The sequence below is a fragment of the Coccomyxa subellipsoidea genome, assembly GCF_000258705.1.
Source record: "Coccomyxa subellipsoidea C-169, whole genome shotgun sequence".
Taxonomy (NCBI): domain Eukaryota; kingdom Viridiplantae; phylum Chlorophyta; class Trebouxiophyceae; family Coccomyxaceae; genus Coccomyxa; species Coccomyxa subellipsoidea.
Window position 1 is genome coordinate 1,635,332 of NW_005178031.1, and position 27,333 is coordinate 1,662,664.

Here is a 27,333-nt window from a genome sequence, read left to right on the forward strand (position 1 = left end):
ACTTGTGACAGCTGCCAGGCCTGTGAATGCAGATGCTGGCTTGCCGCGCCTGAGCTACTCCAAATTAAGTCCAGGGGTCTTGACCAATCCATGAATGCATCTGCTGCGGCCCATGCAAATTGCCCTTGCAATCAACTGGTCACATTATAATGATGATCATTTTCAACACGGTGATTACTGATACAAGTCTTGAGTAGTACAAGTCTTGAGCTCAGGACCTGCCAGGCTGGAGCGCTTGCAGATCAGTTGCAGACATGTAAGAGTCATGGAGCACTGCACTCTGCAACTGCAACTTTGCTTGTTTCATGATTCCTTTAATGGCTGGACCCAGCTAATTGAGTAGCACACTGCCCTTGCCTTTCTGACACAATTCCAGCATCAGAAGCCCTGAGCCATGAGCCCTGATGAGGGCCCTGACTTGAGTCAGGGCTTGGCACACTATCGTATGGTATTGGTGCACTTTGTACAGGGATGAATATTAGTATACTTGGCGGCTGGCAAGAGCAAGAAAACTCTATATGCTTACCTCAAGAGTTCCTAAAGTCTCAATGCCGCAAGCCGCGCTGAGATCCACATGGGTGACAATTTGTCACTGACAAGGGCCAATCACCAGGACTTGTGTATGGAGGCCCACACAACAAAGCCTCGCAAAGGGTGCTGCTATAATCAGGTCAGCGTGGTGTCAGTCAATATACATTGGGCACATCTGATGTCGGCTCTGACAGCGTCCCAGAGACCAGGTCATCCATGCGGGGGTAGATGGCCTTGCTGTCAAGCTGGTTCTGGGCCCAGAGCAGCAGTTTCAGCAGGCCTGGCAGCCGCGGTTCGCGCTCCTGAGAAAGCAGCACAATGCACGTCAGCAATTATTATTATTATTATTATTATTACACGCTCTTCCTGCCAGAAAGCAAGGTGCGTCCTCCAGAGCTGCAGTCAAAGGGTGCCATGATGCTACCCCTTGTTGGACTCGCCAGATCCAAGATAGACCCTATCAACCAGTCACAAAGTAGATGTGTAAAATAATCACTAATCTGAGTGATTCATGTACACGCACTCAGAGGCAAGGCACCCGTGCTGTACAAGCCAGGCATACCTGGCACTGGCTGCTCAGGATCGCAGCATTGAGCTCGCTCGCCGTCTTCTGGCGCTGTGAGATGTCCATGAGGTCGGCCACCGGGCTGCTGCGCGTGTCTTCAAACGCAAGCAGTGCCATCGTGCGTTCTGCACATGCAATCCTAGTTCAATGCAGGATTTTGCTTGACCTTGTGATTGTTTCGTCTGAAACCAAGTGATGCCCATGATCAGGATAGACAACCTAAAATACTTGTACATGTTTTTTTTGCATCCAAACTGCAGAGATGTCCTCACCGAGCTCTTCCAGGAAAGCAGGGTTCTCCTCGCCGCGTGGAGCCAGGTACTCCTGCGCAAACTCCAGGGCATCCTCGGTCTTGCCTTGCCGGATGAGCTCTATCAACCGCTGCTGCTGGAGGTGGAACGAAAGCTGCTGCTTCTCCTCCAGGATCTGTGCAACACATCCCAGCCTTTGTTACTGGATGCACAAGGAATGTGAAGTATGAACAAATAATGACAGAGTTTAACCAAATGCCCACTGCAAGACCATATCCTTATAGCTGACAAAGACATGAATTGGGTGTTGCAGTGTACGTTGGGAAATCGCCACCTCTGGGTTGAGATCATTGACACGCTCTATGGCCTCTTCGACATTGCCGCTCTGCACGGCTTTGCGGATCTCCATGCGGTCAGTTATGGCTCCAAGGTCAACCCCTGGTGGTGTTCCAGACTCCTTCTCAAACGTATGTGCTGCCTCCACATAGCCCTGGAGCAGCAGGAATGCCGGTTGGATCTGTGCAGTAAAGCCCATTGAAATGCTGCGATCAGCAAATAAGCACAGAATGTCATTGAAGCTTTTCAGAGGCACCTCTGTGACCAAGAAGTTCATGACCAGCCGATTCATGTCCTCCTTGCGGATCTTGACAGCAGCGATCTTCGAGTCCCATTCCTTTATCAGAATCTTCTTCTTGTCCGGAGACTGCATCGCAAGAAATCAACCTCACTCCAGCCTATACAGTGCTTGGTCCGAAGGCTACTCCTTCTCAACGTCGGCCAGACCGAACAAGGCAGTGCATCACCTCTCCTCTGCCCATTGTGCACGCAATATATATATAATATGACTCCTAGATCATCGTACAAGCTTTCCAAGGATGCCTTTGAAATGGGAGCAACTGATCAGGGTAGATGGGTCACCCAAAACCAAGTTACTTAGGTGAGTATTCTAGCATAGAAAAGCAAGTTGCTTGAAGCAACAATATTGATATAACGGGGATCACGATCGGAAGCAAATTTGCTGTCCGTTTTTTCATTTTCTCAAGAGGCAGGACTGGGGTAAAACCCGAGTGGTTCCACCCAACCCGCTGGCTTCCTCCTTCAGGCGCAGCAAGAAGCGGACCTGAAGCTTGGAGCGGAGTTCAGTTTAATCTTTGGCAGCACAGGTGTTGTTCGTGCATGAGCAGCTTTGAATTTCGTGCGTCGGGACAGGAAGGGGTCGAAGAGCAGGGGAGGCAGCTTGTGGCCTTTGTGCTCCACAGCCAGGCTGCTTGTGGTGCAGCCAAGCCCCTCAGCTTGTGCCTTGGCCTGCACATCTGTCTGTGAAGTCTGCTGTGAGTGGCAGCCAAGATTCTTGAAACAACCCTGGTGCTGCGTTGGTTTTTACAGTAATAGTCAGACTGTAGGGAGTGGGCCTTTAAGAGCGTTTTGATGGTGGATGACCACCTGCGAGGCGTGAGACTGCCGCCCGAGCTTCAGGGCGTGCAAGGCAGGCCGTTGGAGGTGAGGCTATCCTAGGATGAGCTTCATTCCTGCACTTCTGCGAACCACTCGTCCACGGCTGACAACACTTACTACTACTTCGTGCAGGAGTACGTTCGGGCACGGATTATCCAGTTCGCTGGCGCTTTTGCAAGGCGAATAAACCCCTCTCTCAATCCTCAGATCGTACAACAGGCGGCAGCAGAAGCCATCGCGAGCCTTCCCGCTCCAGAGTACGGACGGGTGGCAGTAGAGAACCGGGATCTGCAGCTCGTCTTCCGGCATGATTGCCTGTGCGCCCCTGACAATATCCTATTGCCTGCACTGTCTTCGATACAGTCCTGGTCTGGGGCATCGCACAGCAGGGCGAGGTCACAGCGCCCCTGTGGTCAGTGCATGCAAGCCACGGGAGTAAGCTCCTCTGTGTTTCCAGTCTTGAGAAGACAAATTTTCTGACATCATATCCTTCGATTGGATCCCAGATTTCCACTGTGGGGTTTTCAAAGAGTGGTGTGCAGCAAATCGTCTCCTGACGGGCCTTGTCTGCAGGCAGTACCACTCTCTGAAGTCCCCCTGTGCATGCACCACAGGAGCCTGGGATGCCTGGATCCGCAGTGCGTGCTGTGTGAACACAATCCTCACAGGCGCTGCAATGTCAATTTCGCTCCAAAGTACCTGGTCAATGATGTGCTCAAGGCCAAATGCGATGCTCCCATCCGTGTGGAGATCATCGACCGCCAGACAGGGGTGCCCCTGGGAGAGGACATCGCTGATGTGCACCTAGAGGTGGGTTGCCGGCAGTCAGGCAGCTGCATGGTTGTGCTATGACCCATCATGGCAATTGTTCTGGATGTAACCCAACCTTTCTCAGTCAAGGGCTGGGTTGTGAATTTGACGTTTGTGAAGCAGATGGCCGTCTTGGATGGCAATGCCTACGATGCCAAGTGCTTGGAGGCTGGCCAGGAGCGGGATGAGGATTTGGAGGCCTGTTGCCTGCTGCAGAACAACAAGCAACAGGCGCTTCTGGTGCCCAGCGGCGCTGCAGTTCACAACTCGCAGTCCAAAGTTGTGGTGCAGCTCACGGTGAGCCGCTGCTACCATGTGGGGTGCACAGCATTATCAAGAGACAGATGCATTACTGCAGCTCTGTTTCATGCAAGACAATATATCGCTCAGAACGCAGCTGTCTGCGCTGGGCACTGGCGTAATTGGCTGAGTAATCTCACTTTGTCTTGGGAACAGAGAGGCATGGCCCAGCTGCCAGACCTGCATGTGTCAGACAGCAGTGAGGCAATGCTGAGCGGCCGCAAGCCCCCCTTCCGCCTGCTGGTGCGGGCTGTGGCCTCTGACGGGCGCAAGGTCAACATCCGCCATGCCGTCTCAGAGGGCTATGTGGTGCGCAATTCACCCCGAGCTTATAAGACTTTCAGACAGCAAACTTTCATTCGTCACCATCCTTCTTGCGTTTTGACACTCAGCCTGTGCAGCTGTGATGGATCAATGCCTTCCCACTGCAGGTGGCCACCCGCCGCACGAGGACAGCTGGCAAGGTGGAGATTCCCAACGTGGACGATCATGTAAGCAAGCTGGAGCACATGGGCAAGGAGACTGTGAAGAAGCTGCAGGACATCCGCGTCAGCGCCATCCAGTCCGGCATCGACATCAGCGTGCCTGACAACCGCATCGACAAGGGTGATCACTCCTGCAATCCTAATCTTTTGTCTTTGCAACCTTTTTATACTTCTCTTTCCCGCATCTGCCAGCATTGCATGGCAGCTGTGAGGGTTGAGCAAGGGGTGACGCGATAATGTCATGCGTGCAGTGGGCGAGTTCCGCAAGCTGGCCTTGCTGGCAGAGTCGGACGGGCACCTGCGCCAGAAGCTGCAGCAGGTGCTGAAGCTGAGCAAGGAGAAGTGGGACGATGCTCGGGACCATGCCATGCGCGCTGTGGTGGCGGACAACCGCATGCGCATCTGGTATGCGGACAAGGCCTCCATGGAGCTCGGCCTCCTCTTCACCTGCCGCCTTGGCAATGTGGACCTGGACCGCCCTGTCGGTACATCCCTTGAGCCAACTCTTCTATCCCCTGTTGTATTGATATCTCCAAATCCATGGACATCAGGGGCATCTTGCGATTTTGCCCAGATGATACTTTTTTTGCTGAAGCCCCCTCCGGGCGTTAGCACGTATTACCCTGTTCGTAACAAACGGGGCTCATACAGAGCGCCACGTGGCAGCGAATTTCTTAAGACATTTCCAGTCTGGTTTGTCTTCGGAATGCAGTCTCCATAGTCACAAACCCGAGATACAGGTTGTGTCTATCGCTCCTAGAGCGGTGCTGCCATTTCATCCCAGTTCCTGAGCTATTTCGACGTCTTTCAGAGTGAACCACGTGCTACCACGTGAGATTCTTCGCTGAAAGACTTCCTCGGGACTTTGAGAGCAGCTGCTCTGTAGTGAAGACGTCAAGAGAGTCTTATGCGACGCGATGGGGGGTTTGGGGAGGCTCACGTTAGACTACTCTTTAGAAGAGATTGCCCACTCGATGGCACAACAGGGGGGGGGGGGGGGGGGGGGGGGGGGGTTGGGGGGCGCAGCCCCCCAATGAGGCTATCAGGTTGACCTTCAATAAGAACAGCTTGAGCGGGGGGCCCGGGACGGGGCATCAGCATTTTCCGCGGCCAGCAGGTCGCCCATAACTTGTCCCCAAGCGTTTTATGTAAAGCATTGCCTCCATGCACTCAATGATGCGGCGCACCCTCTGACGAACATCAGTGTAAATCCTGCAGGTCTCCTGCAGAAGAAGTCGCAGGACGGCCTGCAGACTACTATGGAGGCGACGCTGATGGCACAGCAGACCCCTGCTCAGCGCGAACAGGTGTGCTGGCCACACCTCCAGATCTCTGTTTTTGCTTTTTGTTGTCACCAACTGCAAAACAGGGGAATTCATCTTGCAAAAACAGAGGAAAGAGATTGCCCGCCTACGATGGCGAAGTCTGGCTCCAATTCATGCCCAAGATCCCTTAAGCTGTCATGCTTGTGTTGATCAGGTGAGGCAGCTGCAGCCTGGAGCAGTGGCGAGTTGGTGGCAGCCGGGGCACCCTGGCTGGGCCATCTACCCGGTGGACAGCGAGCAATTCATGAGCACAGGCGCCCTGGAGAGCGTCAGCGTCCCCAACGAGCAGATCGTGGCCCCCCAGCCCCAGATGGGAGGTGACCACTTACCCACACACCTTGCCAATGTCCGTCACCTCCATATTTGCCATTGCACAATGTCCTGCTCCCTTACCTCTCCGAGAGCAAGTTCAGGCTGAGCTGAGCAGTGGCGGTGATGCTGCAGCAGTGCCAAGTCTGCCGGCCGGCGCCCAGTTCCCGCCGCAGCTGCCGCCCGGCTACGCGCCGTATGCGCAGGCCAGCACCGGCATGGGCTCCATGGCGCCGCCCCAGACGTCAGCCGCGCCCGGCTACGGCACGCGGTCCACGGGCGCGCTCGCGTTCCCTCCCGACACCTCCGCCGCGCCGCAGCCTTACAACTCCCGCTCCCGCACGCCCACTGCTCCCAGGACCTCAGGTGCTCCACCCCTTTAACCCGCCACAGACCACGCAACAGCTGTATTTCTTGCACCCCGTGCTCTGCTGTACTCTTGACAATATGCTTGGTGTTGTATGGAGCTTGGCTGACGCTTTTTGAGTACTGGTGTGCAGTGCGGCAGCAGCAGCAGGGGGACCAGGCTAGGAAGCCCCCGGCTGGCCAGGAGCAGGCTGCCGGGCAGGATACCTCTCAGGTGTGTCTTGTTGAAGGCACTGCTGTGCAATTTCACGGTCATCTCTAAGAAAAGTCTACACGATAATTTGCAAAAATGCGGACTGCAATGCTTTGCGTTGGGGTCGTGTCTAGGAGGAGTGGTGCTGAGTTATGTATGTGCTGGACCAGGCGGGAAATTCGGGGCGGCCGTCGCCGTTTGCGGCGCAGAGCAGCGCAAAGGTGGGCCAGGCAGCAGAGGCCCTGCCGCAGCAGATGAGCCTACAGAGCATTGCCAGCATGTTTGGCAGCACTCCGCTCACCACCGCCGACCTACAGAAGTACCAGTCCGCCGGCCTCAACCTGGCCAATTTCCCTTCGCTGCCTTCGGTGCGCGCAGTCGATTCATCCGCTCATTCTGCATGCTTTTTCTCCAGTCCACTGATTGTATCTTTCCCTCCTCTGATTGGCCACTGACCATGATGATGACAGCACTGTTGTGTTCTGCGCGCAGGCCCTGCCCAGTGGGGACCTGGAGATGCTGCTGCAGCAGCATCCCATGATGAACTCCGGCATGGGCAGGGCGCCCTCCTTTGGCATGGCCAAGCTGGAGTCCATGGAGCTACCTGATGCCGTGGCTGCCGTGGTGTGCCTTCTGCCCTGCTTCCCTTTCACACTGTCAGTGGGTGGGAAACCACTGGCATCTTACCCATGTAAGGCTTTCCCGTATTCAATGGATGCAGCTTTGGTGTGTCATTGAGCGTCACCTTAGTAGAAGCATGGGTTGTGGGATGCATGCAGGCGATGCTGCATGACATGGGCCCGGAGGCGCGCCAGACGGCGGCTGCGCAAGCCGTGGTGGCCGACATGCAGCGCGCAAACAGCGGGCTGGAGAGCATGCAGAGCATCGACGACGCGCTGGGGAACGTGGAGCAGGACATCATGGACAAGGTGGCCAACGAATGGGCGGAGCAGCACCCCCAAATGTCCCAGCCCCAGCCTCAGCCGCAGCGCTGAGGCCTTCCTTGAGGATGTTTGCAAAGAGGCCTCCTTTGCAGCGTCAGCAGATCAGTATGACGATTTCTGCTGGGTGGATGCCTCTGGCAACCTGGTGCTGCTGTGGCTGTGCCAGTGGTGTGACCGGGAACAAGGAGAATGTGCTGTCACCTGCGATAGGTATGGTTCGTGTCAACGTGTGAAAGGGCTCTTGGATGGATTTTGGGCTACATATTTGCTTCGGCAATTTTGCAGATCGAATTTGGGATATTGTCAAGCTCAAGAGAGCGGATTTCTTAGCGTGTTCACTGCACATCCTGCTTGGAAATTGCGGCAACTGTGACAGCATGGCTGGCTCGCTGCCTAGGAGAGGAAACAGTATTCAGTATCACCTTGCCCCGTGCAAATCAATATTTGCAAGGTTCTACAACTGCCTGTCGCGTCACACAAATGCGTTCCAGGTGTATGCATAGTCGATTTGCCTCGATTTTCAGGGCGGTTCTTCGTTGGCTTGAACGTCTGAAATATCGACTGGGCATTCATGCTGTGAATTGTGTATGGGTAACTGTCTCTGTGAATGTATTGATTAGTTCTGTGCGGTCAATGAGGTACAATTCTGTGCAAAAAAGCATGTCCCATGCAAGAAAAAAAAGAGTAAGAGTCTGGCTCCTGTATTAATTATAACATATAAAATGCCCAGCCACCAGTGACTAGTCTGATCATTGGACTGTCATCTTCTTGTTGTGCGGCATGCGCGGAGCTAAATACATGCTTTAAATCCAGTGGACCCTATGTAGGGACCCGGTCCAGACATTAGGATGATCCTCTAGGTGGAGCAAATTATCACAGGTCATGCACAGCAGTGTCAAGTGATGACAGGCCTGGCTCTAAGCTGTAATCTGACTGTGAAGATAATCTGATATACAGCCTGAAAAGCTGAGCTAGCTAGCTTCAACCTCATCCACTGGACTGCATATCTCACAGGACCGGTGCCGTGCCAGCGCTTTGCAATCTAGTGTGCCAAGTGACCGAGAAGTGAACCAAGTACAGCATGTGTGAAGGGCTTCTTCCCCTGTCGATAATGCAAAGCTTAGACCTGCCAAATAAATGGGTCAAGACTCCAGCAGTCTGAGTGCCATTTAAGTAAGAACTGGCTACTTTGTCTACATCGGGACTGGACAAGCAAAAACAGGCCCTATCAAAGCTTCACGGCCTCAAGTTTGTACTCCAGGTCATAGATGCCGACTGACTCCCCGAGCTTCTCATCATAGTCCATCCACTCCTTCTCTGACAGGTCCACGTCCTCAAAGCGCGCACCGCTCGTGCTCTCCACGATGAAGCCATCCTGATAGCAGAGCATCACGTAATGCTGACGTGGTTTTGGCAAGGAGAAAGGACTGCAATCACTTTGGCACTGATTGACAACCCAGACCCACCTCTGGTTGCCAGCCAGTCACGTCCAAGCCGCGGCATTCAAAGCCCACCATCCCCACATACTTGCCGTCATCATCAGCTGTGTAGGACCCGGATATCTTTTCCTTGCCTTTGCATTTCAGCGCTTTTGTGATTTCCTTCACGTTGAGGTACGCCATATGCTTGCTGTCCCTAACCCATTTCAGTGCAAAATTTGCTGACCCCCTGCTGCCCGGCAGCTCCTCTTCGTGAGAACTTGTCACCGTGACTCCTTCCCTAACATCGTCTCCTGTGCTGTCTTTGACCTGGCGCAGTGCATGACGAGATAGTGTCATGGCATGGTGTACCAGCAAACAATGAAAATTGGTGAAGTGGCTGATGCGAGGCAGTCAGGCATACTCACAGTGAGGTTGTAGGTGTGCCCCTCAGGCAGGGAAAGCTTGGCCACGTTCTCCAGCCGTGCCTTTATGAAGAGCACGATCATGTTGCCATCAAAAGTAGAAGTACAACAGATCGATCTTGCCAGTGGAAAAGCACTCCCTACCCTTCTATATTTATGTAACTAGTCTGCTTCTGCGTGCTTTCTGTACACAGGCAAAGTTGCAGAATCGTCTGCAGAGAAAGCCATTCAGCAACACGTGGCTTCTAACGGACACCGTCGTCGAACGGGATCCAGGATCATCTGACATGGCGCCCGGAAACACCATAAAAGTATCATTGCTCCTTATCTGTGGCATCATTCGAATCTACATCCCTGCCCATGTCCATATTCAGTCACCAGAAACTCGCAGCAGCTTGCATGGTCAGCCAGGACTTTGTTGGGGACTCTGCCTCGAGGTTCACGCACCACACGGGGCTGCACACTGCCTGATCCGCTGCTGACCCCGCTCTTTCGCCCAGAAAAGGCCGCGCCTTGCGGATTACAGGCCCAATGCGGAAGTGCATCTCATCCGGCAGCCTCCACACGCTCCTCACCGCAGGGGAGCAGCGGAAGCGAGGTGCGCCGCGCAGCCTCGCTGAGAGCAGAGAGATTTGGTCGCATGCTGTTGCCACAATCAGTTGGTGTGGGGTGTAGTCCGCCCACAATGTGTCCTATTGTTTTGGGACTCCCTCAATTGGGGATGCGCCTCAGCATCTGATGAGCAGGGTTATGTGGGGCTGCAGGAGGCTTGGACGCATACTGTAAAGCCGAAACGCGCGCAAATGTGGGGCTGGCGTCAGCAATCGAAAGCGATAGTCCGTTTGCTTACCACTCAACCACGAGGAACGTCGAACGGTGCGGGGTTTTGACCGCACCAGCACCCCTGAGCAACTGTGTTGGCCTGTGATGTCAGCTAGTTGTTTTTGGCAATCTTGGTGGCGTCGAAGAGTGCATGTCAGATTGCAGGGCGATAACCAGCATGTATATCTCATCACTGTTCGACCTATAAATACATTAGGAAAGGCAGCGGTTAGTGGAGTGTTACACTGGGTCACAAGCGTTTGTTAACCCTGATGACCGCGCCTGGCGTCTGCTCCGCCTGTACCACAGATCCCTGAGCGCACTTGTGTCAACAGGGCTTCTCAAGCTGCCAAGAGCAGCGAATGCGGGAGCTTCAGGCGGCAGGACTCTGCTCACGAGGGCGGCTGCTCCCCGCTGCCATGGGACCTGCACAGCTCTCGCAGGTTGGAGGCGACCCGGACACACTGCCGTGACTCGGCTTCATCTTTTGACAGGTGACTGGCATTTGCTTGTATTATCAAGCCTTTTCTTCACACACAGACCCTGTCAAAGTGCCAATGCGAGAAATTCTGTGATACTTGGTTATAAGGTGAACCTCTTTCTCTCACCAGGAGTGCGGATGCTCTGGAGGACAAGAGGAGGAGCAGCCTGGAGGGGGGCAGCGCCAGTGATGGCGGCATGTCGCAGCAGTCAGACGGCAGCCAGTGCGACATGCAGGCCTTCAGCAACCCACGTTGCAGCCTGCCCCAGCCGCCGCACCGCTCGGCCTCCCTGCCGGAGTGCCTCTGGTATCTGCCGGCCGAGCGCGCGCAGCAGCAGAAACAGCAGCAGCAGGATTCGCCTCAGCCGCGGCGCAGCTTCAGCTCAGACGAGGGCTCCGACATGGACGCAGACTGCTGCGGCGACTCGGGTGCGCTTCCTATTATGCTTTGGCTGCCCTGCTCATCCTTCCCTCTGCTTGCAAGGATGCCTGGCTGTGCTTGGCGTTGCCATGCTGAGATTTTGCTCGTGGTGCTTTGCAGGCGCGATCAGCATCAAGATGTCTGCATCTCAGAGCAGGCTTGCATTGACGGCCCGGAATGGCCCCTTCCCCGTTTCTACCAGGGCGTACTCCCTGAACTGCGTGCCCGTGGAGCGCACGCGGATCTCCGAAGATGAGGTAGGCCCTCGCCCAGAATTCACATTTTGCTGCAGCTCTGCATGCTCTCACGTGTCGGTCTGTGTCGAGTGATGTTGAGAGGGCCACTGTTGGTGGGGAGGGTTGCTGAGCTGTTGCATGGGGGTGTGCAGGACGAGGATGGCTGCGAGACGGTGTGCACGGGGATGCGCGAGCTGAACAGGTGGCACAGCAGCAGCTGCCTGTCGGAGGGGCAGGCGGCCGTGGAACTCTTCTTCCGGCTCAACCACGCGCGCCAGACCGTGGACTTTGTCAGACGCCAGGTCAGCCATTTCTATTGCTCCGACATCTTTTTTGCACAGAAGGCAGATCACAAATGTGCGCAAAGCGCATGTTCTCCATATTTATGGAGGTACTGAGGGATGGCCGAATGCGATGCATTCGGCCAATTATGACATCAAGAGGGCACACGTTGATGTGCTCTGGTGAACTGTCACACCGGCGTAGTCACTGACGAGTGAGCCCGCTGGGTGCAGGCGGCGATGTATGCGCGGCTGGACCGGGCGCAGATGGGGATCTGGGAGGCGCTGGACTTGCTGGGCACGCTGCGCGAGTACGAGACGGCGCTGATGGGCGAGGAGGGAACGGACGCAGACCTGTCCCTGCCAGAGCATGCCGCCATGACGGCCGAGGCCTGCCGCGCGGCGTTCCCCGACCTCGACTGGCTCCACCTCGTCGGCCTCATCCACTCCCTCGGCAAGCTCCTTGCGCACAAAAGGTCAGCCGCCATTCTTTTTCCTTCTTAGCTTTGTCTTGGCTGCAGGATCTCTGCCCGTCCTTCCTTATCAAAGCATATGAAACAGTGCATACTCACCGTGTTCCAACTGGCCTTTGGTGGAAGGAGTGACTCATACTTAACTGCTTTCTGGACTGACACACTCTGGACATGCTTCAGAGTTGCGCTGGCTGCATGACTTATGATTGTGTGAGGGTGTGGGTGTGCTGAGACGGCGGGTGTGTGCGTGTGCAGGATAAAAGGGGAGCCGCAGTGGGCGGTGTGTGGGGAGAGCTTCCCAGTGGGCTGCCGCTTCCACCCCAGCATCGTGTGCAGCGCCTTCTTCTCGGTCAACCCCGACCGCCGCCGGCGCATTTACAACACGCCCACCGGCATCTACCGCGAGGGCTGCGGCCTGGCCGCCGTTCACATGTCTTGGTCCGCCAGCGAGTACCTCTACATGGTGCGCCCACACCCCCTGCCTCCTCTGCTCCAGCCTTCAGGCCCTGGTGGTCAAACAGCAATTGCCTGGCATACCTGGGGTCTTTGCGGTTCCTTGAGACAGACCTCCTATGAGGACAATTTATTACACGACATGCAGAGAAGGGATGCATAGAGAGGCCTAGCTTGGTCTATTGGGCGTATATGCTGGAGTTATAGGTGTGTGGAGGAGATGACCTTTCTTGCAGTGGTTCTGAGGCTGACGAATTCTCCATCGCACGCAGGTGCTGCTGCTGAACAAGACAAATCTGCCGGCGGAGGCGCTGTTCCTGATCCGCCACCAGCGCTTCCACTCGCTCAACCGGCCGGGCGCGCCGTACGACGAGCTGCTGAGCGGCAGCGACCGCCTCATGGTGCCCTGGCTGGCGCGCTTCAAGGAGCTGTCCGCCTACAAGCGCAAGCCGCCCCCGCCCGGCGGCCGCCTCACCGGCGACGCCTTCCGCGCCTACTACTCCGGCCTCATCGCCAAGTACATCCCCCAGGGCACCCTGCACTTCTGAGCGCGCCGCCGGTCCCAGGGGGTGGTAGATCACAATGATCTTCATTTAGTACCCATCCGGGGGTCATTCTAGGGCCCGGCTGTGTCTGGATAGGCTGGCCGAAGGCAAGAAAGCCACACCCCCTGGAGTGGTCAATAAGAGAAACGAACGAGGGATGTGCCCATGCGGTTCTGGGATGTCTCGCAATTTATTCTGCAGAGCGCGTGAGGACCGGCCGGGCTGATAGAAACATGAATCACAGGAGCTTGCACAGCTGCAACAGCTTCGGATCGTGTCACGGTATCCAAAATTTTGAACTGCATTCATGGTGTCGAAATCTGAAGTCAGGTGTTGCTCCGAGAAGAAGCAAGTGAAGATTGCGAATTTAACATTTGAGGAGGAGAGATATACTTGCTCAGTTTACATGCATGGGAAGATGGCTGAAAACCTTGAGAGATCATTATGGTACAGCGCTGAGCAGCTGTCAAGCTGAAGCGAGGATGAGAAGATTGAGGTTACAAAATTATTGGGTTGGTTGGTGACATTGGCTTTCTGTATTTGTCACAAGCTCGTATTCTTTGCACGTGTACCCCTGTGGCGCTTACCGGGGTCTGCATGAGTTATGCTACATATTGCAGAAGCTAGGGGCAATTTTGAAGGAGCCAGCCCTTTGAGCATGGATCAGGAGGTGGTTAGTGACCCTCTTGCAGCGGGATTTAGTCTTCCAGGCACAAATGTTGGAATTGTGGTCAGAGTGCAGCATGGATCGGAACATTCTGCAGGGTTCTTGCAGACTTGTCAAGGGCAGTCCCATTCCTGATCAAGGGGTATTCTTTTTCCTGTGTTGGGGGTATTAGCATAAGATTCTACCTGGTGCTGTGTGCGGCAAACTCATGTGCTCCAGTACTGGATGGCTTGTTGTGGTTCTTTAATTTCCTAGTAGTGATCAGGACGAATGAGAGACATGTATTGGCGCCATCAACTGTTGGGCACTTTGAGTATGGTAGAGGATGGTGCAGCAAGTGCACATGAGACTGTTGGAGAGACTGAAATCCATGCATGCGTACCTGTTGCTCACCGATTGGTATGGCATCTTTAGAAATAAAGGCAGTGTGAGTTTCCATATCTGTAGCCAGCCATCTAGTTCATTAGACAGCGGAAGCTTTGGTGCGCTCACGTGATTACAGAACTGATTTGGCCCTCCAGCATGCTGCATGCGTGCGCAGCTGCAGGGCACACTTGCATATGTCTGTCATTGTTTGAAGCTGTACACTTATATATCTGGCATTAGGTCATGACAGGTTCCAAGGAGTCCTTTGTACGAAACAATGTGTAATCATAATTTACATAGAACCTTCAATAAAAAGCATCAATCAGATGAGCCTCATAACAGCTGTTCCCTTCCTGCAGGCTGGAACATTGATGGCCACAAACACACCGTGCCACATAGGCGCCTAGCATACTATGCTGTCAATAATGGTACAGTGGATGCATACATTTCGCAGCTCTTCTAAATGCATGACATTTAACCAGGAAGCTAACCTCGAACATATTCGGAAGCACCCAGGTCTCTCCAAAATTCACATGAAGACCATCCAGAAACGGCTGGAAAACCTTTATGGTGGACGAAATAAATATCTTTCAACCAACATACTCAGCTATGCAAAGAATGAGGACACACCTAGGCTTCTCGACCTACGTTGCTACCGCTCCAAAGGTGACAGTCCTGGTGTCTATACCTACAAAGAATTTCAGTGCTGGTCACAAACACAGAGGCTCCACCCATGCAGCAGTCAGCCCTGCCCGTAATACCGCACACCTAACAGATCCGCTGACACGCGCATGGGCACATTGTGCCTATCTGCGATACCACACTGTCCAGCAGTGGCCAGCCTCCGCCTGCACCCACTTGCTGTCGTCCGGAGCATACACCCCAGCGCCGATCTTCATCACCACTGACTCATCGATCTCGGCCGCGTACACGTCGCTCTCCGCCCTCACAATTGTCACCTGAGCGCCATGCCACACACAGCTGTCAACCTTCTCAGCATCCACCTCCACTCCGGCAGCTTCTGATCTCGTGTTTTCACTCCTCCTTAGCAAATATATGCAAGGAGGCATACTAGCATGTTCCTAGGCTTCAAACTATTGTATGCTCTGCAGATGTCCCTGCAGGCGCCCTGCTTGCATATGCCAGTGGCTCGGGCTATGATTTTGCTGATCCTTAACATGAATAACTTCAACAGCAGCAAGGGAGGGGTGCGCCATTTAGCGCATGCACCTTACTGGGAGGACACCAATGACATAGCGGCAAGAGCGCAGGAGTTTGACAATCTGCGCATGCATGCGCGCACCTGGGAGGACATCAGCAACAATAGCAACAGCTGTGCAGCGTGTGACTTTCTGTTTGAGCGCGCACCTGGGAGCGGCAGTGGATTCCGGCGCGCAGGCGGAGGGCGATGAGGCGTTGGATGGCGTTGGCCAGCTGCGGGTCCTCCAGGTGGTCGTAGAAGATGCAGGGGGTTCCCGGGTGCGTCAGCAGGTAGCAGTATCCCTGCTCCAACCCTTGACTGGGGAACCTCCAGTGCCCCTGCGTCGACCCCTGCATGCACACAGATCTGCTGGGCAGGAAGGACTTGCTGTATAGGAGCCATCTACAGAGCTGCTGCTCTTGTACAGGCGAGCCTGTGGTATGCCATCACGCCACAGCTGTTGTCTTTGCTTGCCCACCCAGATGAGCCCTTGCTCTCATGCAACAGAGAATATGAAGATTCGGCTCCTTCAATGATGCGCCGCTGGAAACGTGCCAACAGTGGTAATGAATGACAGGTCTTCCAATGCCGCTCGCACAATGCAAAGATATGTTCAAGAGACACGGCCATGGAAAATAGTGCCTCAAGCAGGGTGTGCATAGGGGTGGATCACCGTGTCGTGGTTCTCCAGGAAGGTGACTGCGCGCGAGGGCCACCAGCCCATCACGCCGGGCGGCTTGCCGCTCGAGTCCCGCAGCCTCCAGTACTCGCAGCGCTGCAAGGCACAACCCCACCACCCGTCATCATCCAGTGACTCAATCGTAAACTTCGACGCAGCCCTTTCTCCTTACTTTGGCGCTCAACTCGGACTGTCTTTCTTGCATGCATTCTCTCTTGTTTACCATCCTTGAAGGTGACACGTGATGCATTGTGTTCCAAATTGCTGGCTGTCCAGGAAAATAAATAGTGAAAGGCCATCCGTGCGAGTGGGAGGCGTGCCTCAAAGACAGCGTGCATGATGCCCTTGGTGGTGACATCAAAGGCGGTGCCCGTTCCCTCGGCCGCATTGATCCAGTCAATGATCTGCTGCCTGTGCCTGTCCTATAGGCACACAACACATGCCCCTCAGAAGTGTCGTAGTGGTCAACATGATGCTTCACTCAGCAGCACATAGATGCTCACCAAACGATCAGGTCATAGTCTCAGCAGGTGTAGTACCTGATTGTGCTCAGGTATGCCTCCATTGTAGGCCAGGGAGTCCTGCAGCACCATAATGATGATGTCATGATCTGGGGGGCAATATTTTCAATCTTGCTCTTGCACTTTCAATGCTTGCATCTTCTTGTCAGCAGAGCAGAACAGCCTTGCCGGGCAGCCCACCCAAAACTCGCCAACCACGAATGTGGGGGATGATGCGAGCATGTAGTCGCGCACATGACTGCCATGGAATCCTCTCACGAAGTCAAGCCTGCACACACATGACCCGGCTCAGAATAAGCCCCTGACTAAGAGGTCATGGGGCAGCAAGACAGAGCAAGCAGATGAGAAGCTGGGCAGCTTGTACCTCCATCCATCAAAGCCGACATACTCTCGAAGCCACTGCATCCACTCTGATAGGTCCCTCTTGACAAAGGGCTGCGAGTGGTCTATGTTGGGCGCTGCATCAAACCGTGATCCTGAGCTCTGACCACCTGCGACAGCCCATCAATCCTGTCACATGGCCGTCCTCCAAAAACCTGCTTAGAAACTGTGCAGCTCCCCAGCATTTAACTGTGCAAGGTGTGCTGCGTGTGAGGATCAACATGAAGCTAGAGCGCTGCAAGGCTGCAACGATGTAGAAATGCGACATGTCATAGCCAAGGTGTTGGATGAGGGGCTGGCCTCTGCCGTTGAAGTTGCGGTCGTCGCCGACGATGGCGCGGGAGCACCAGTCGAGGCGGCCGCCAAACTGGTTCCAGACGCCGGCGGAGTCCTGGTGCGACGCGCAGCGGTGGTTGAGCACGCAGTCCCCCAGCACCTTCAGCCCCGCCGCCTGCAGCTTCGCCACGCACCTGCGCCAATGCCCAGCCACAGGCAAATGTCAGCACCGAGCGACAACTTATCTTTGCAGACACAGTGTCGGCGCAGAAGCATGCAGCTCTGATCGCGTCCGGCAGGCTTGATCATTTGGAGGCATCAAAGAGCAGGGAGATGTGCAGCATGCGTCTCCTAATCCAATCTCTCCCACCAATGCTAGGGTGATGCCGCTGCCAGGTTGTGGCATAATCATGTACTTGAAGCACGAGGGAGCAGGGGAGTTTGCAGGGGAAACACCGGCGCAGCTCGTCTTCGGAGCCATAGCGGGAGTTGAGGTTGTAGAGGTCGAGGGGCATGTAGCCCTGGGGGCTGACGCTGTCTGTGAAGGGCGGCAGCCACACGCAGGTGATGCCCAGCGAGGCAAACCAGTTGGCCTGCCCCATCAGCCTTTGGTACCACGAGTGGTTGTGCGACTCCCAATTGAACCCCTGCGCTCGCCACATCCAGCTTCATGGCACTGTCCAGTTGGCAGTGTCTGACTCGCCGACGGCCCCTCCCTTTGCTCAAGCAGCACAAATTATGGAATTGCAGAACGTGCAAACAACGGAAAGGGGTACTTTGTTGGAGAAGGTTCCATGCTCACCTGCAGTAGGATCTCATAGCCGGACCCCTCGGGCGTGGTGTTGCCCTCGATCTGCTCAAAGGGCGGCAGGGGCGCAGACCACAGGTCCAAAGCTGCAGGCTGCTCCTTGCTCCTCTCCATGACTAGCGTCATTAGACTGCCGGGAATGGGCCCTGCTGCCTGCGCCGCCCTGCTAGTGTGACTCAGATCTTCTTCGAGCACCTGCAGCTGCTCCCGGAGGCGCTGCCCCAGGCTCTGCACGCCACACGGCCGCGCTCTGCTGAAGTCAAAGTGCAACGAGAGCTTCAGCTCAAGAGTCGACTTAACAGAGCAAGAAGGTAGGCTTATACCTGGCCTGAATTTACTCCATTTGAGGCGCGTCGCTGGAGCTCGGATGCACATTCAGCCTTGATGCGCTCAGCTGGCGAAGGCCCATCCTGTTCAGCGCATGCAAGGTCAACCCCCTTGTCATGTTGGAAGCTCTATCTACCAAGATGGGACAAGGCAACCTTGCCTCACCTTGCGGGCGAAGGTCCTGGACAAGGTCAGCTTGACGCCATCCTTTTTCTCATCCACAGCTGTGGAGAAGAAGTTTGAAAAGTTGAAAGTGGGGAATTCTAGCAGGTTGGAGAGCCCATGTTGTCGCTTGTCAACAGTGCGGTCTCTCCCGGGTGTAGTCTCGGCATGGACATGGACGCAACGTGACCTGCAAGTATTAATTTTTTTTTAATTGATTACATTGCAGCGAATAAGATAAGGGCATGGGAATAGCTTTTGCCTTTGACGTTAAATCAGTCTGCATCTTACACAATATAGGACATGATCGATATGAAGTTGCGTCATGCCGTCTAATATTTCAATTTTTTGGCCGTGTACTTTATTGAAATTTTGTGCATGGGGATGTCTACCTCCTTCTGAGACGAGGAGTGGTACTCTTAAGCTGGAGCCCTTCAGAACAGCGGTCCTGCCGCAGAAACGTCCTCATTGCGTCCCTTCTCACTGCGCATTGATCTTCTCCCACATTGAGGATTTGGTCATGTAGGACTACTCCAAGTATGGAAAGCCTGGGGCGCGAAAAAGTGCACCATCATCGACTGGGCACGTGACATGACTCACGCGGAGGTCTGCCTTTGTTCTCGCTAGCCTAGCAGCAGAGTTCAGCTCCCCTAAAAGTACTATTGTTTCGCCTTTGGACCAGCTTGATTTGTTTTAATCGACCCAATTGCTGTCTGGAATGTGAGCAGGATTTTGTGCGGATTGCATGACATCAGCCGTCAGGCTGCATAAACAAGCCCCTACGCCAAGCCTACTTCCGCATACATCACCTGAGCCGCGTTCCCGTCAGTCTCTTATCGTCGCTGCCCAATCAGCCATCAGGTCGTCCCTCAGTGATGTACTAGAGAAGCTGCTCTGACACTTGCCTTCAATAGCAGAGATAAACTTACTCTTTTCTTTGCCTATAGGACTTCGATTACACCTACAGTGAAAGGTATTCCTTACATAGCACCACGGTTGGCCAGACAAGAGATGTCTTCTTCTAATCCCTCAGTGGCCACAGCAGCAGCCTTGAAACCAAAGGTGCGCAAATCATATGTATCTTGTAAGATGAAGAATAGCCTGGTGACCTCTCATATGCAGTGAGGGGCCTCCCAGTGTGCTTGATTTCCAGAGAATGCATGCATGCAGGATGGGCCTATCACCACGCACGAATTTGAGGAGCTGGTCCTCCGTCTGCATGAGATTGAGGTATGTCCTAATTGCATCCCCTGCGAGTCCTTTTGTAGTAGATATTATCGCCATGCAACTGACGCCATTGTATACTTTGCCACAGCCTATTTGTCTTGCATGTGCAGGCCGTCAAGTTTGGCAACTTCAAGCTCAAGAGCGGGCTGATGTCCCCGATCTACATCGATCTGAGGGTCATCGTCTCATACCCGGACGTCCTCCGCAGGGTGCGTCGCTCATAACTCGCAACAAAATGGGCATCATCCAGCACATCACCACAAGCACTACTGGCGTGCTTTCCTGGTGACTTTGGCGCACTTCTTACTGTTCTTTATGGGCAGGTTTCATCTCCTTTCCTTCCCTGTATTTCCTTCTGCGATTTGGTGGATATCCCGTGGTCCTGCCATTGCAACCTGTCAAGTGCGACTGAGGCTAAGGCCCCAAGGGAGGATTTGCCCTGGGCCACAACTCCCCGAACCATCAGACCAAATCATCAGATAAGGGGAATACTGTATACCAGATAAGAGGGTGGGCGCCGTGCTGTGTGCAGGTGGCGGAGGTGATGTGGCACCAGGTGTCACAGGGGGCGCAGTTTGATGTGATGTGCGGAGTGCCGTACACGGCACTGCCCATCGCGACGTGCATGTCGCTGCTGCACGGGACGCCGATGCTGATGCGGCGCAAGGAGGTCAAGGAGTACGGCACCAAGAAGGCCATCGAGGGCGCCTTCACCCGCGGCCAGACCTGCCTCATCGTCGAGGACCTGGTCACCTCCGGCGCCTCTGTCATGGAGACCGTGGAGCCCCTCGAGGTGCGCAGTCCACCCTGGAGCTGCTCCTGCTTTTCAGGAGATGCCTGCTACTGGACGTCCGAGCTTGGCAGGCTGCTGGAGCCAGAATGCTAGGTCAAGCATGCTCGGCGCATGCTTGGCTTGATCTTCTGCATCTAGATTATTTTCTTGCGCATGCTTGGCTTAGTGTTGCCTGTTCGGCGCATTGTCGGCCATGGGTGCAAGACTGAGGGGAGGGTGAGCCACATGGCTTGATGTGGCCTGTGCGGTGCATATGCAGCCAGTGGTTGCTTGGCTGGAGGGACAATGATGTCTTAGATGGCCCGGTGGCGCCGGCCTAGAACACATGCAGCAGATGTAAGCGGTAGGACACTCACCCTCAGTGTTAGAAGAACCTGGCATGCTGGCAAGAGCGCAAATGCTGTGCAGGTGGAGGGTCTGAAGGTGACGGACGTCGTGGTGCTGATAGACCGGGAGCAGGGCGGCGCTGCGCGCATGGCCAGCAACGGGCTGCGGCTGCACTCCGCCTTCACGCTCTCCTTCATCATCAAGACCCTGCTAGCGCACCAGCTGGTCACCCAGGATGTGGCCGACAGCGTGGCCGCCTTCATCGCCGCCAACCAGACCTTTTGCCCCTCGAGCAGCGCCGCGCCCCCCGCTGCCCCTCCCGCAAAGCCCAAGAGGTGGGGCATGACACTCTGTCCTCCTTTCGTGATCCTCTGTTGCTCTTTCAATCTGAATATTGACCTTCTGAAAGTTTCCCGATCTCTGCAATTTCTGGAAAAGGTCTCTTTTCTTTGCTGGCAATGAAGCTGCGGTGTCTTGGTTGGTGTTGTGTCACCAATGCAATAGTATCGGACCGACAGTGAGGGTGCAGAGGGTGTGACCAGGCTGCCATTTGAGGAGCGCGCGACGCTGGCGCAGAACGCGGCTGGCAAGAGGCTGCTAGAGCTGATGGCGCGCAAGAGGACCAACCTGGCGGTGGCCGCTGACGTGGCAACGGTGGAGGAGATGCTGCGTATCGCAGACGCGGCCGGCCCCCACATCGCGGTCTTCAAGACCCACGTGGACATCTTTGACAAGTGGGACGACTCCATCGCCGCCCAGCTGCGCCAACTGGCGGACAAGCACGGTGAGACCTGCAGCACTGGCCCGTAGTGGTGCTGAATTTCCTTGTCAACATGCACAGGTCTGTACTGGGGTAATCAATGCATTACCCAAGAGATTCTGCCGAAATCGCCCCCTATCCCCCTTCGATCCGTCCGAAAGACCCTGGCAGCCATATATTGCAGCTTTTTTGCAGATGCATTTTGCTTCTGAGGTCGAGTCAAGTGGCAGCAAATGCGGGTAGTGTCATGTGTTAGCGGAAAGCAGTGGCTAAGGGGTTTGTCGCGTGTGGCTGCGCAGATTTTCTGGTGTTTGAGGACAGAAAGTTTGCCGACATTGGCAACACAGTGGTGTCCCAGTACGGCGGCGGCATCTACAGAATAGCGGACTGGTCGGACATCACCAATGCGCACCTTGTGCCCGGCCCTGGAATCATCGACGGCCTTCGCAAGGCAACACTTTCATTACCAGCCCAAGCATCTTGAGATTGCTCACATGACTGCAGTTTAGCATGACGCCAGTGAGCTCATTGATTTGTGCTGACATGGCAGGTGGGCCTAGAGAAGGGGCGGGGCCTGCTGCTTCTGGCAGAGATGAGCTCGAAGGGAGCCCTTGCCACAGGTGCTGGGGACAGGCTTCAGTTTGAGTCTTTGCCTGCTATTGCATCAAAGCATGCATTGTGTGCGTTTGTGAAGTTATCTGCTCGAAATCAAGCGGCTGGGCTGATGTGGGGTGCTGCCTGTCTAGGGGCGTACACTGAGAAGGTTGCTGAAGCGGCCGCCGCCAATCAGGACTTTGTGATGGGCTTCATCTGTCAGTCACCGGCAGACTGGGCCACGGCAGTGCCTCCAGGTGACTAACAAGCACTCCATGCAGATTTCTTCATCGCGACAGGCACTCTGCAAGCCTGAGGGCTTCACCGTTCATAAATAGGGGATGCTGGGCTGAAGCTTGTGGTTGTTTGCAGGCCTGGTGCACATGACGCCGGGAGTGCAGCTGGCATCTGGGAGCGACGCATTGGGGCAGCAGTACAATACCCCTGCTTTGGTCATTGGCCAAGGCGGCAGCGATGTCATCATCGTTGGCAGAGGTATCATCAAGGCATCGGACCCTGCCGCTGCAGCTGCCCAGTACAGGGAAGCTGGCTGGGCAGCTTATGAGAGCACGCTGGTATGATAGGCTCACAATTGTCCTGCTGGCCATACTTGACCAGCAGTTGGAATAACTGCATGTGCCAGTACTCTAAGGCTGTCCAACAGAAGTGAAAAGACTTTCCTGTACATCTACGTAGACGTGCGGCACTTCTGCTTTACAGTGGAAACATACACAGACATTGCCATCCTTGTAATCTCAAAACCATCAAGGACTAGAGAGGATCTGAGGCATCTGGACGTCTGTCAGATCCACCTGTGGACCCTGGCCCAGGGGTACCGGGTACCACCGGTGCGAGCGTCTCACTTGGCACAAGTGACACCTGCTGGTCACTCATATGAGCTCAGTATAAAATCTTACATGTTCACCTTTCTCACTGGTGGGCACCCATCCAACCATAATGGCTTAAAGTGGATCCACATCAAGGTCAAGACCTGCAGGCTTTGGGACCCCCCGGCTTGCAAAGGAACCACGAATTGGGGATTAGTCACTGATCCAAAATAGATTGAAAGATTTGCTGTCGTCATGAAAAGGAGGTTTCCCTTTTTGCGAGCCTGCCCTTCAAGCAAAAATAACACAAGTGATCGTACATACTTTTGCAGCTTACAAAACAAGTCTGTACTACTTGGGAAGGGGCGTCTGCCTGTCCAGGCCCGCGACGAGGAAAAGTGACAAAGTCAGGGAAGGCAACGCTCCAAACCCCTTGTGTGCACGGCGGAAGCCATTGACTGCTTCAGTCCAGTAGCTGTAGGATCATACACTGGTGATCTATCCTCCTTGGGAGCTGCGAATCTCCTGAGGAGGAAAATGACGGAGGTTGAGCAGAAGCTGACAAGCATCAATCGGGACATAGACCAACTCTTGCATGGGTTGGGCCAGGAGGGTCTTCTAGATGATCAGTTCGCTCAGCTGATGCAGCTGCAGGCATGCTTCCGTACATACCAGAACCTTACCTAAGATGTACAGATCAGGAATCTTTTATTGTCAGAAAGTCGTCACTGTTGTGATGACCGTCATTTATGATTTCTATATGAATCTTGCAGGACGACAGCAACCCCGATTTTGTGGCCGAGGTTGTGGAGCTCTACTTTGAGGACTCTGCAGGAAAGCTTGAAAAGCTTGATGCAAAGCTGGCTGCCCCTGTGCCCGACTTCAACGAGGTGGATCAGCTCGTCCATCAGTTTAAGGGCAGTTCGGCCAGCTTTGGGGCACAGGGCCTCGCAACACTTTGTGTGCAGGTATATCTTCAGGCCTCTCACAAATTCACAAAGTTATAACATGTTTCAGGATACCAGAAATAAGAATAAGCACTGGTGTGCTGTGCAGTTGCGTGATGGATGCATGCGCGGAGACCGTCAGGGCTGCCAGCAACTGCTACAGGAGGTCAAAAGAAATTTCAACACTCTGAAAGGAAGGCTGGAGATTTTCATGCAGCTGGAAACACAGAGGAAGCTGCTCCTGAGTGGAGGCATGTGAAACGGGATGGCTCACAACACACCCTTAGTGCAGTGCCTCGCATAAAAGCAGCTTGACACAGCATTCAGGGAGTGTCTGACCTGATTATTTTTTCCAGCACCAGGGGGAGGTGCTTGATGATTTCCTTCTTTTGCTCTGCGATTTGGGGTGACTGTATATTACCAACAGGGCAGGTGTTGTCCATTTCTTTGACGAGACGAGCTGACGAGACGAGCTGGTCTTAAGGGTGCCTGCTAGAGTGTGAACATCTACACGTTTGAAAAGCTTGCTGCATCATCAAGGCGCATCACAGTTTGGCAACAGTGTGGTGTGGTAGCCGAGGCGACAGAGGTTACTTCAGAGAGTCCTGGTGCTTGCAAAGTTCCAGTGGAATTTGAAGGACAAGAAATGTTGAAGAAGCAGTCGTGGGAACGCATGTCGAGCATGATTGCCTAGTGTGGGTGCAAGTAAGATTTCTGGCTGCCGTATCTGAACATCAGGAAGCATGTATAGGGCCCTAGGGCTGCTTGATGCAGTCCTCCGTTCACAGTCAAAATTGGCTCCCACTGGCATGAATTAGGTTGTTTTCTCTATCTGGTGATTGTGTTGAGTATACACCAATGGCTAATTTGCAATAGTCCGTGAGATATTCTCACAAACAAGTTACAGTAAGACCATGTTTTGAACCAGAGATTGGTACACTCTTGCATACATCTCGTCCTCACAATCTCACCCCTCTGTTCTCAACGCTGTCTTCATATAAACAGGCAAAAGCTTCAAGACAGGCTCACTGCCTTGCACAGAGAACAGGCTTCCCTGCTGACATACAAAACAGTAATCTGTCAGAGGACCCTGCTGTGCAGCATGTGAAGTGTGCCCAGCAGCTGCATTCCCTCCATTCTGCATGCGTTGCCCAGAACTTTCACGATGATCATTCAGGCAGACAGAGCCGATATTTCCATTTGCTGACTTTGCATGCAGAACTCCCTTCGTGCGTTGATCTGCACTTGGCTCCGAAGAACTCTCTGCTGTCAAGTGCTCCCCTTCTCTTGTAGCACTGATCTGCTCTTCACCGCTTCCAGCATCCATTTTGGCTTCCCTCCCTGTGTTGCAATCGGTTGAGATGTAGAGCAGCACTAGGCTTCTCGGTACCTAAGGGCAGGAAAGAACGGCAGCGACCAACTACTTTAAAGATTAACTTACCAGGTGTGGCACAACTTCCTTGCTGGGCAACCTCTGCAGGCGACAGAGGTGCACTGCAGAGTCTGCACAGGGGGACGGAGGCTGCATGCGCAGGGGCAACGCTCTTTTCCTCTTTCCCTCTGCTCGGCACAGCGCTGGGATGATTCCAGGGAAACGCCTGCACACAGCAGCGGATCATGTCATCTGAGACACCAAGTCAGACAGATGCAATGCACACTACTCGCAGATATGTCTCGTGAAGTGCAGACAGCGCAGCAAAAGCAGCACTTGGGATATCAACACATGGTGAGGCCTGCCAACCTGGAGCTTCAGGGCTGTGCGCAGGATGGTTGGCACGGTGGAAGGCAGGGCAGATTGCAGGCTGGCCACAAACCCCTCGGCGAGGGTGTTGAGGGAGGGCTTCCTGCGCGCGCGCTGCGGCGGCCGTGGCGGCTGCACCGGCGGCAAGCTCAGATGGTGGCAGAGCATGGCCAGGTCCTTCATGGGCAGATTGCGTACTGGGCATATCACCGCTGGCCCCTCCTCCCCTCCCCTGCATGGATGCAAATGTCCGCATCTTCAGCAATTGCATCAAAGTGAGGGGCAACACTGCAACAGCGCTTTAATATCACGTGCTGTAGATCATCACTTTAGACAAGCATCAGGTACTAATGGGTTCGCTGCACTCTCAGTGCCTAGTGTTGTGATGGTGCTTCAGAGGAAATTTGGTAAAGGTGGGGAATGACCTGGCGTCAAAGTGCTGGATGGAGGCTGGCAGAGAGAATCCAGCGCCCTTGGCTGCGCTGGCAATGGTGCGGACGGCCACCCTTGTGGCGCAGTCCCCGCGGGCCAGCTTGTTGTAGCCCAGCCTGGCGGCCACACGCAGCAGCAGGGCATTGCGCAATGACTCTATAAGGTCCTCGCGGCCAGTCACATCCTCCACTGCCTGCACATCACAGCCGCTCTGCAGCCTTGACCATAGTCACACCACTACCACCGAGATACAGTTCGCTGATACATGCTAAAAGTGGCGTTGTGGCAAAATCTCATGTGCAAAGGTCTGCGTGGCGGTACCTCCAGCAGCCTGACCAGGAGGCTCCCCTTGTCCACAGCCACTTCTTCCCCGTCAAACACATCCTCCAGTTGCACACAGTGCAAGGGCATGTCTGGCGCAACGGCCCTGTGCAAGGCTGACACGGCCTCCACAGCTCTGCAGCTGTCCTCTGAGCTGGCGCCATGGGTCAGGCTCTCGTCCACATACACAGCGCCCATCTGAAACGCAATCTGCGCAGCAAGACATGGATGTGATACATCATGTGTACTCAAATAGAACAGAATGCTGAGGACAGGATCCTAAGAGTGGAAAAGCTACTTACATTCCAATGCTTGTTTTGATTTTGAGGGCGGACAGGAAGAGCTGTACCTGCCCCTGCTTCTCTCGACTTGAGTCTGCATTGCACATCATCGTCAAGAGATGCATGAGAGCTGTGGATGCAAAACCTGCGCATACATACATACTGAGCACATTCAGCAAGCCTGGCTTGGCAGAAATTGCATTTTTGTCAATACTCAGAACACAATCTGGCTGGCAGTTGTCTAGAGTATGAGGCACAAAGCATCTGCCAAGGCTGTGACATGTGACCTGACCTCCAGAGACTGCCACAAGAATCCTGTCCCCTGGCTGTACTAGGCCCTTCAATCGCACGGCTTTCCGGACAGTCTTGCCGAGGCTAGCATGGAAGCAATTCCAACAGAGTGGCTCTTGCTGCTTCGCTAACACCTGTGAGAACCACACAGGCAGGCTCACAGTTGGAACACTGGAGCACTAGTACTCACCTGTTCTTCTCCACCCAAAATCAAAGGATGCTCGAGCAGCCACATTCGAACATAGTCCTGACACATACATGCAAGCACCATCTATAAAATCGCACGCAACAGCTCCAAAATTGTCGTTGGAAGCA

General features: G+C 54.4%; 8 protein-coding genes across 8 annotated transcripts; 4 read left to right on the top strand and 4 right to left on the bottom strand.

Annotated features, from left to right (window-relative positions):
- Positions 1-165: 165 nt before the first annotated feature.
- Positions 166-2,308, bottom strand: COCSUDRAFT_33734 (hypothetical protein). The gene is made up of 5 exons (XM_005646128.1): positions 1,940-2,308; positions 1,682-1,837; positions 1,369-1,522; positions 1,094-1,221; positions 166-833 (listed from the first exon to the last, which is right to left on the bottom strand). Exons 1-5 carry the CDS (start codon positions 2,054-2,056, stop codon positions 687-689), a joined length of 702 nt encoding a protein of 233 aa, XP_005646185.1. The 5' UTR covers positions 2,057-2,308; the 3' UTR covers positions 166-686.
- A 222-nt stretch (positions 2,309-2,530) lies between these two features.
- Positions 2,531-7,585, top strand: COCSUDRAFT_48200 (hypothetical protein; the record flags this gene model as incomplete). The annotated part of the gene is made up of 14 exons (XM_005646129.1): positions 2,531-2,847; positions 2,935-3,119; positions 3,417-3,612; positions 3,736-3,909; positions 4,069-4,221; positions 4,344-4,518; positions 4,649-4,882; positions 5,616-5,704; positions 5,877-6,039; positions 6,167-6,397; positions 6,532-6,611; positions 6,761-6,958; positions 7,083-7,214; positions 7,370-7,585. Exons 1-14 carry the CDS (start codon positions 2,776-2,778, stop codon positions 7,583-7,585), a joined length of 2,298 nt encoding a protein of 765 aa, XP_005646186.1. The 5' UTR covers positions 2,531-2,775.
- A 727-nt stretch (positions 7,586-8,312) lies between these two features.
- On the bottom strand, positions 8,313-9,548 carry COCSUDRAFT_24771 (hypothetical protein). The gene is made up of 3 exons (XM_005646130.1): positions 9,381-9,548; positions 9,001-9,282; positions 8,313-8,909 (listed from the first exon to the last, which is right to left on the bottom strand). Exons 1-3 carry the CDS (start codon positions 9,459-9,461, stop codon positions 8,763-8,765), a joined length of 510 nt encoding a protein of 169 aa, XP_005646187.1. The 5' UTR covers positions 9,462-9,548; the 3' UTR covers positions 8,313-8,762.
- A 2,397-nt stretch (positions 9,549-11,945) lies between these two features.
- Positions 11,946-13,092, top strand: COCSUDRAFT_17459 (DUF706-domain-containing protein; the record flags this gene model as incomplete). The annotated part of the gene is made up of 3 exons (XM_005646131.1): positions 11,946-12,094; positions 12,347-12,554; positions 12,817-13,092. The coding sequence occupies 3 exons, from the start codon at positions 11,946-11,948 to the stop codon at positions 13,090-13,092; spliced, it is 633 nt and encodes a 210-aa protein (XP_005646188.1).
- Positions 13,093-14,928: 1,836 nt separating this feature from the next.
- On the bottom strand, positions 14,929-17,842 carry COCSUDRAFT_17342 (glycoside hydrolase; the record flags this gene model as incomplete). Its single annotated transcript, XM_005646132.1, has 9 exons — positions 14,929-15,081; positions 15,491-15,673; positions 15,997-16,098; positions 16,332-16,424; positions 16,542-16,583; positions 16,704-16,791; positions 16,888-17,004; positions 17,171-17,374; positions 17,637-17,842. The coding sequence occupies 9 exons, from the start codon at positions 17,840-17,842 to the stop codon at positions 14,929-14,931; spliced, it is 1,188 nt and encodes a 395-aa protein (XP_005646189.1).
- A 1,799-nt stretch (positions 17,843-19,641) lies between these two features.
- Positions 19,642-22,944, top strand: COCSUDRAFT_54059 (monophosphate synthase; the record flags this gene model as incomplete). Its single annotated transcript, XM_005646133.1, has 9 exons — positions 19,642-19,707; positions 19,815-19,913; positions 20,237-20,497; positions 20,906-21,159; positions 21,367-21,608; positions 21,884-22,035; positions 22,135-22,204; positions 22,331-22,435; positions 22,551-22,944. 9 exons carry the CDS (start codon positions 19,642-19,644, stop codon positions 22,757-22,759), a joined length of 1,458 nt encoding a protein of 485 aa, XP_005646190.1. The 3' UTR covers positions 22,760-22,944.
- An 828-nt stretch (positions 22,945-23,772) lies between these two features.
- On the top strand, positions 23,773-24,211 carry COCSUDRAFT_17569 (histidine-phosphotransfer domain, HPT domain-containing protein; the record flags this gene model as incomplete). The annotated part of the gene is made up of 2 exons (XM_005646134.1): positions 23,773-23,973; positions 24,062-24,211. Coding segments are annotated over 2 exons (351 nt in total), but the record flags the coding sequence as incomplete, so codon positions are not given.
- Positions 24,212-24,841: 630 nt separating this feature from the next.
- Positions 24,842-27,131, bottom strand: COCSUDRAFT_48204 (hypothetical protein). Its single transcript, XM_005646135.1, has 7 exons — positions 27,020-27,131; positions 26,796-26,872; positions 26,447-26,656; positions 26,119-26,318; positions 25,694-25,925; positions 25,394-25,550; positions 24,842-25,293 (listed from the first exon to the last, which is right to left on the bottom strand). The coding sequence occupies exons 2-7, from the start codon at positions 26,850-26,852 to the stop codon at positions 24,920-24,922; spliced, it is 1,230 nt and encodes a 409-aa protein (XP_005646192.1). The 5' UTR covers positions 26,853-26,872; positions 27,020-27,131; the 3' UTR covers positions 24,842-24,919.
- Positions 27,132-27,333: the final 202 nt, after the last annotated feature.

What these genes read in the sequence shown, in the direction of transcription:
- COCSUDRAFT_24771 (XM_005646130.1), bottom strand. Translation starts at nt 9,461, where the DNA reads ATGATCGTGCTCTTCATAAAGGCACGGCTGGAGAACGTGGCCAAGCTT. An exon ending in GGCACACCTACAACCTCACT is followed by an intron (nt 9,283 to 9,380) that starts GTGAGTATGCCT and finishes GCACTGCGCCAG; the next exon opens with GTCAAAGACAGCACAGGAGA. An exon ending in TGACTGGCTGGCAACCAGAG is followed by an intron (nt 8,910 to 9,000) that starts GTGGGTCTGGGT and finishes CTCTGCTATCAG; the next exon opens with GATGGCTTCATCGTGGAGAG.
- COCSUDRAFT_48204 (XM_005646135.1), bottom strand. Translation starts at nt 26,852, where the DNA reads ATGCATCTCTTGACGATGATGTGCAATGCAGACTCAAGTCGAGAGAAG. An exon ending in ATCCAGCACTTTGACGCCAG is followed by an intron (nt 25,926 to 26,118) that starts GTCATTCCCCAC and finishes GCATCCATGCAG; the next exon opens with GGGAGGGGAGGAGGGGCCAG. An exon ending in GCACAGCCCTGAAGCTCCAG is followed by an intron (nt 25,551 to 25,693) that starts GTTGGCAGGCCT and finishes TGCTGTGTGCAG; the next exon opens with GCGTTTCCCTGGAATCATCC.
- COCSUDRAFT_33734 (XM_005646128.1), bottom strand. Translation starts at nt 2,056, where the DNA reads ATGCAGTCTCCGGACAAGAAGAAGATTCTGATAAAGGAATGGGACTCG. An exon ending in TGAACTTCTTGGTCACAGAG is followed by an intron (nt 1,838 to 1,939) that starts GTGCCTCTGAAA and finishes CTGCTGCTCCAG; the next exon opens with GGCTATGTGGAGGCAGCACA. An exon ending in TCAATGATCTCAACCCAGAG is followed by an intron (nt 1,523 to 1,681) that starts GTGGCGATTTCC and finishes TGTGTTGCACAG; the next exon opens with ATCCTGGAGGAGAAGCAGCA.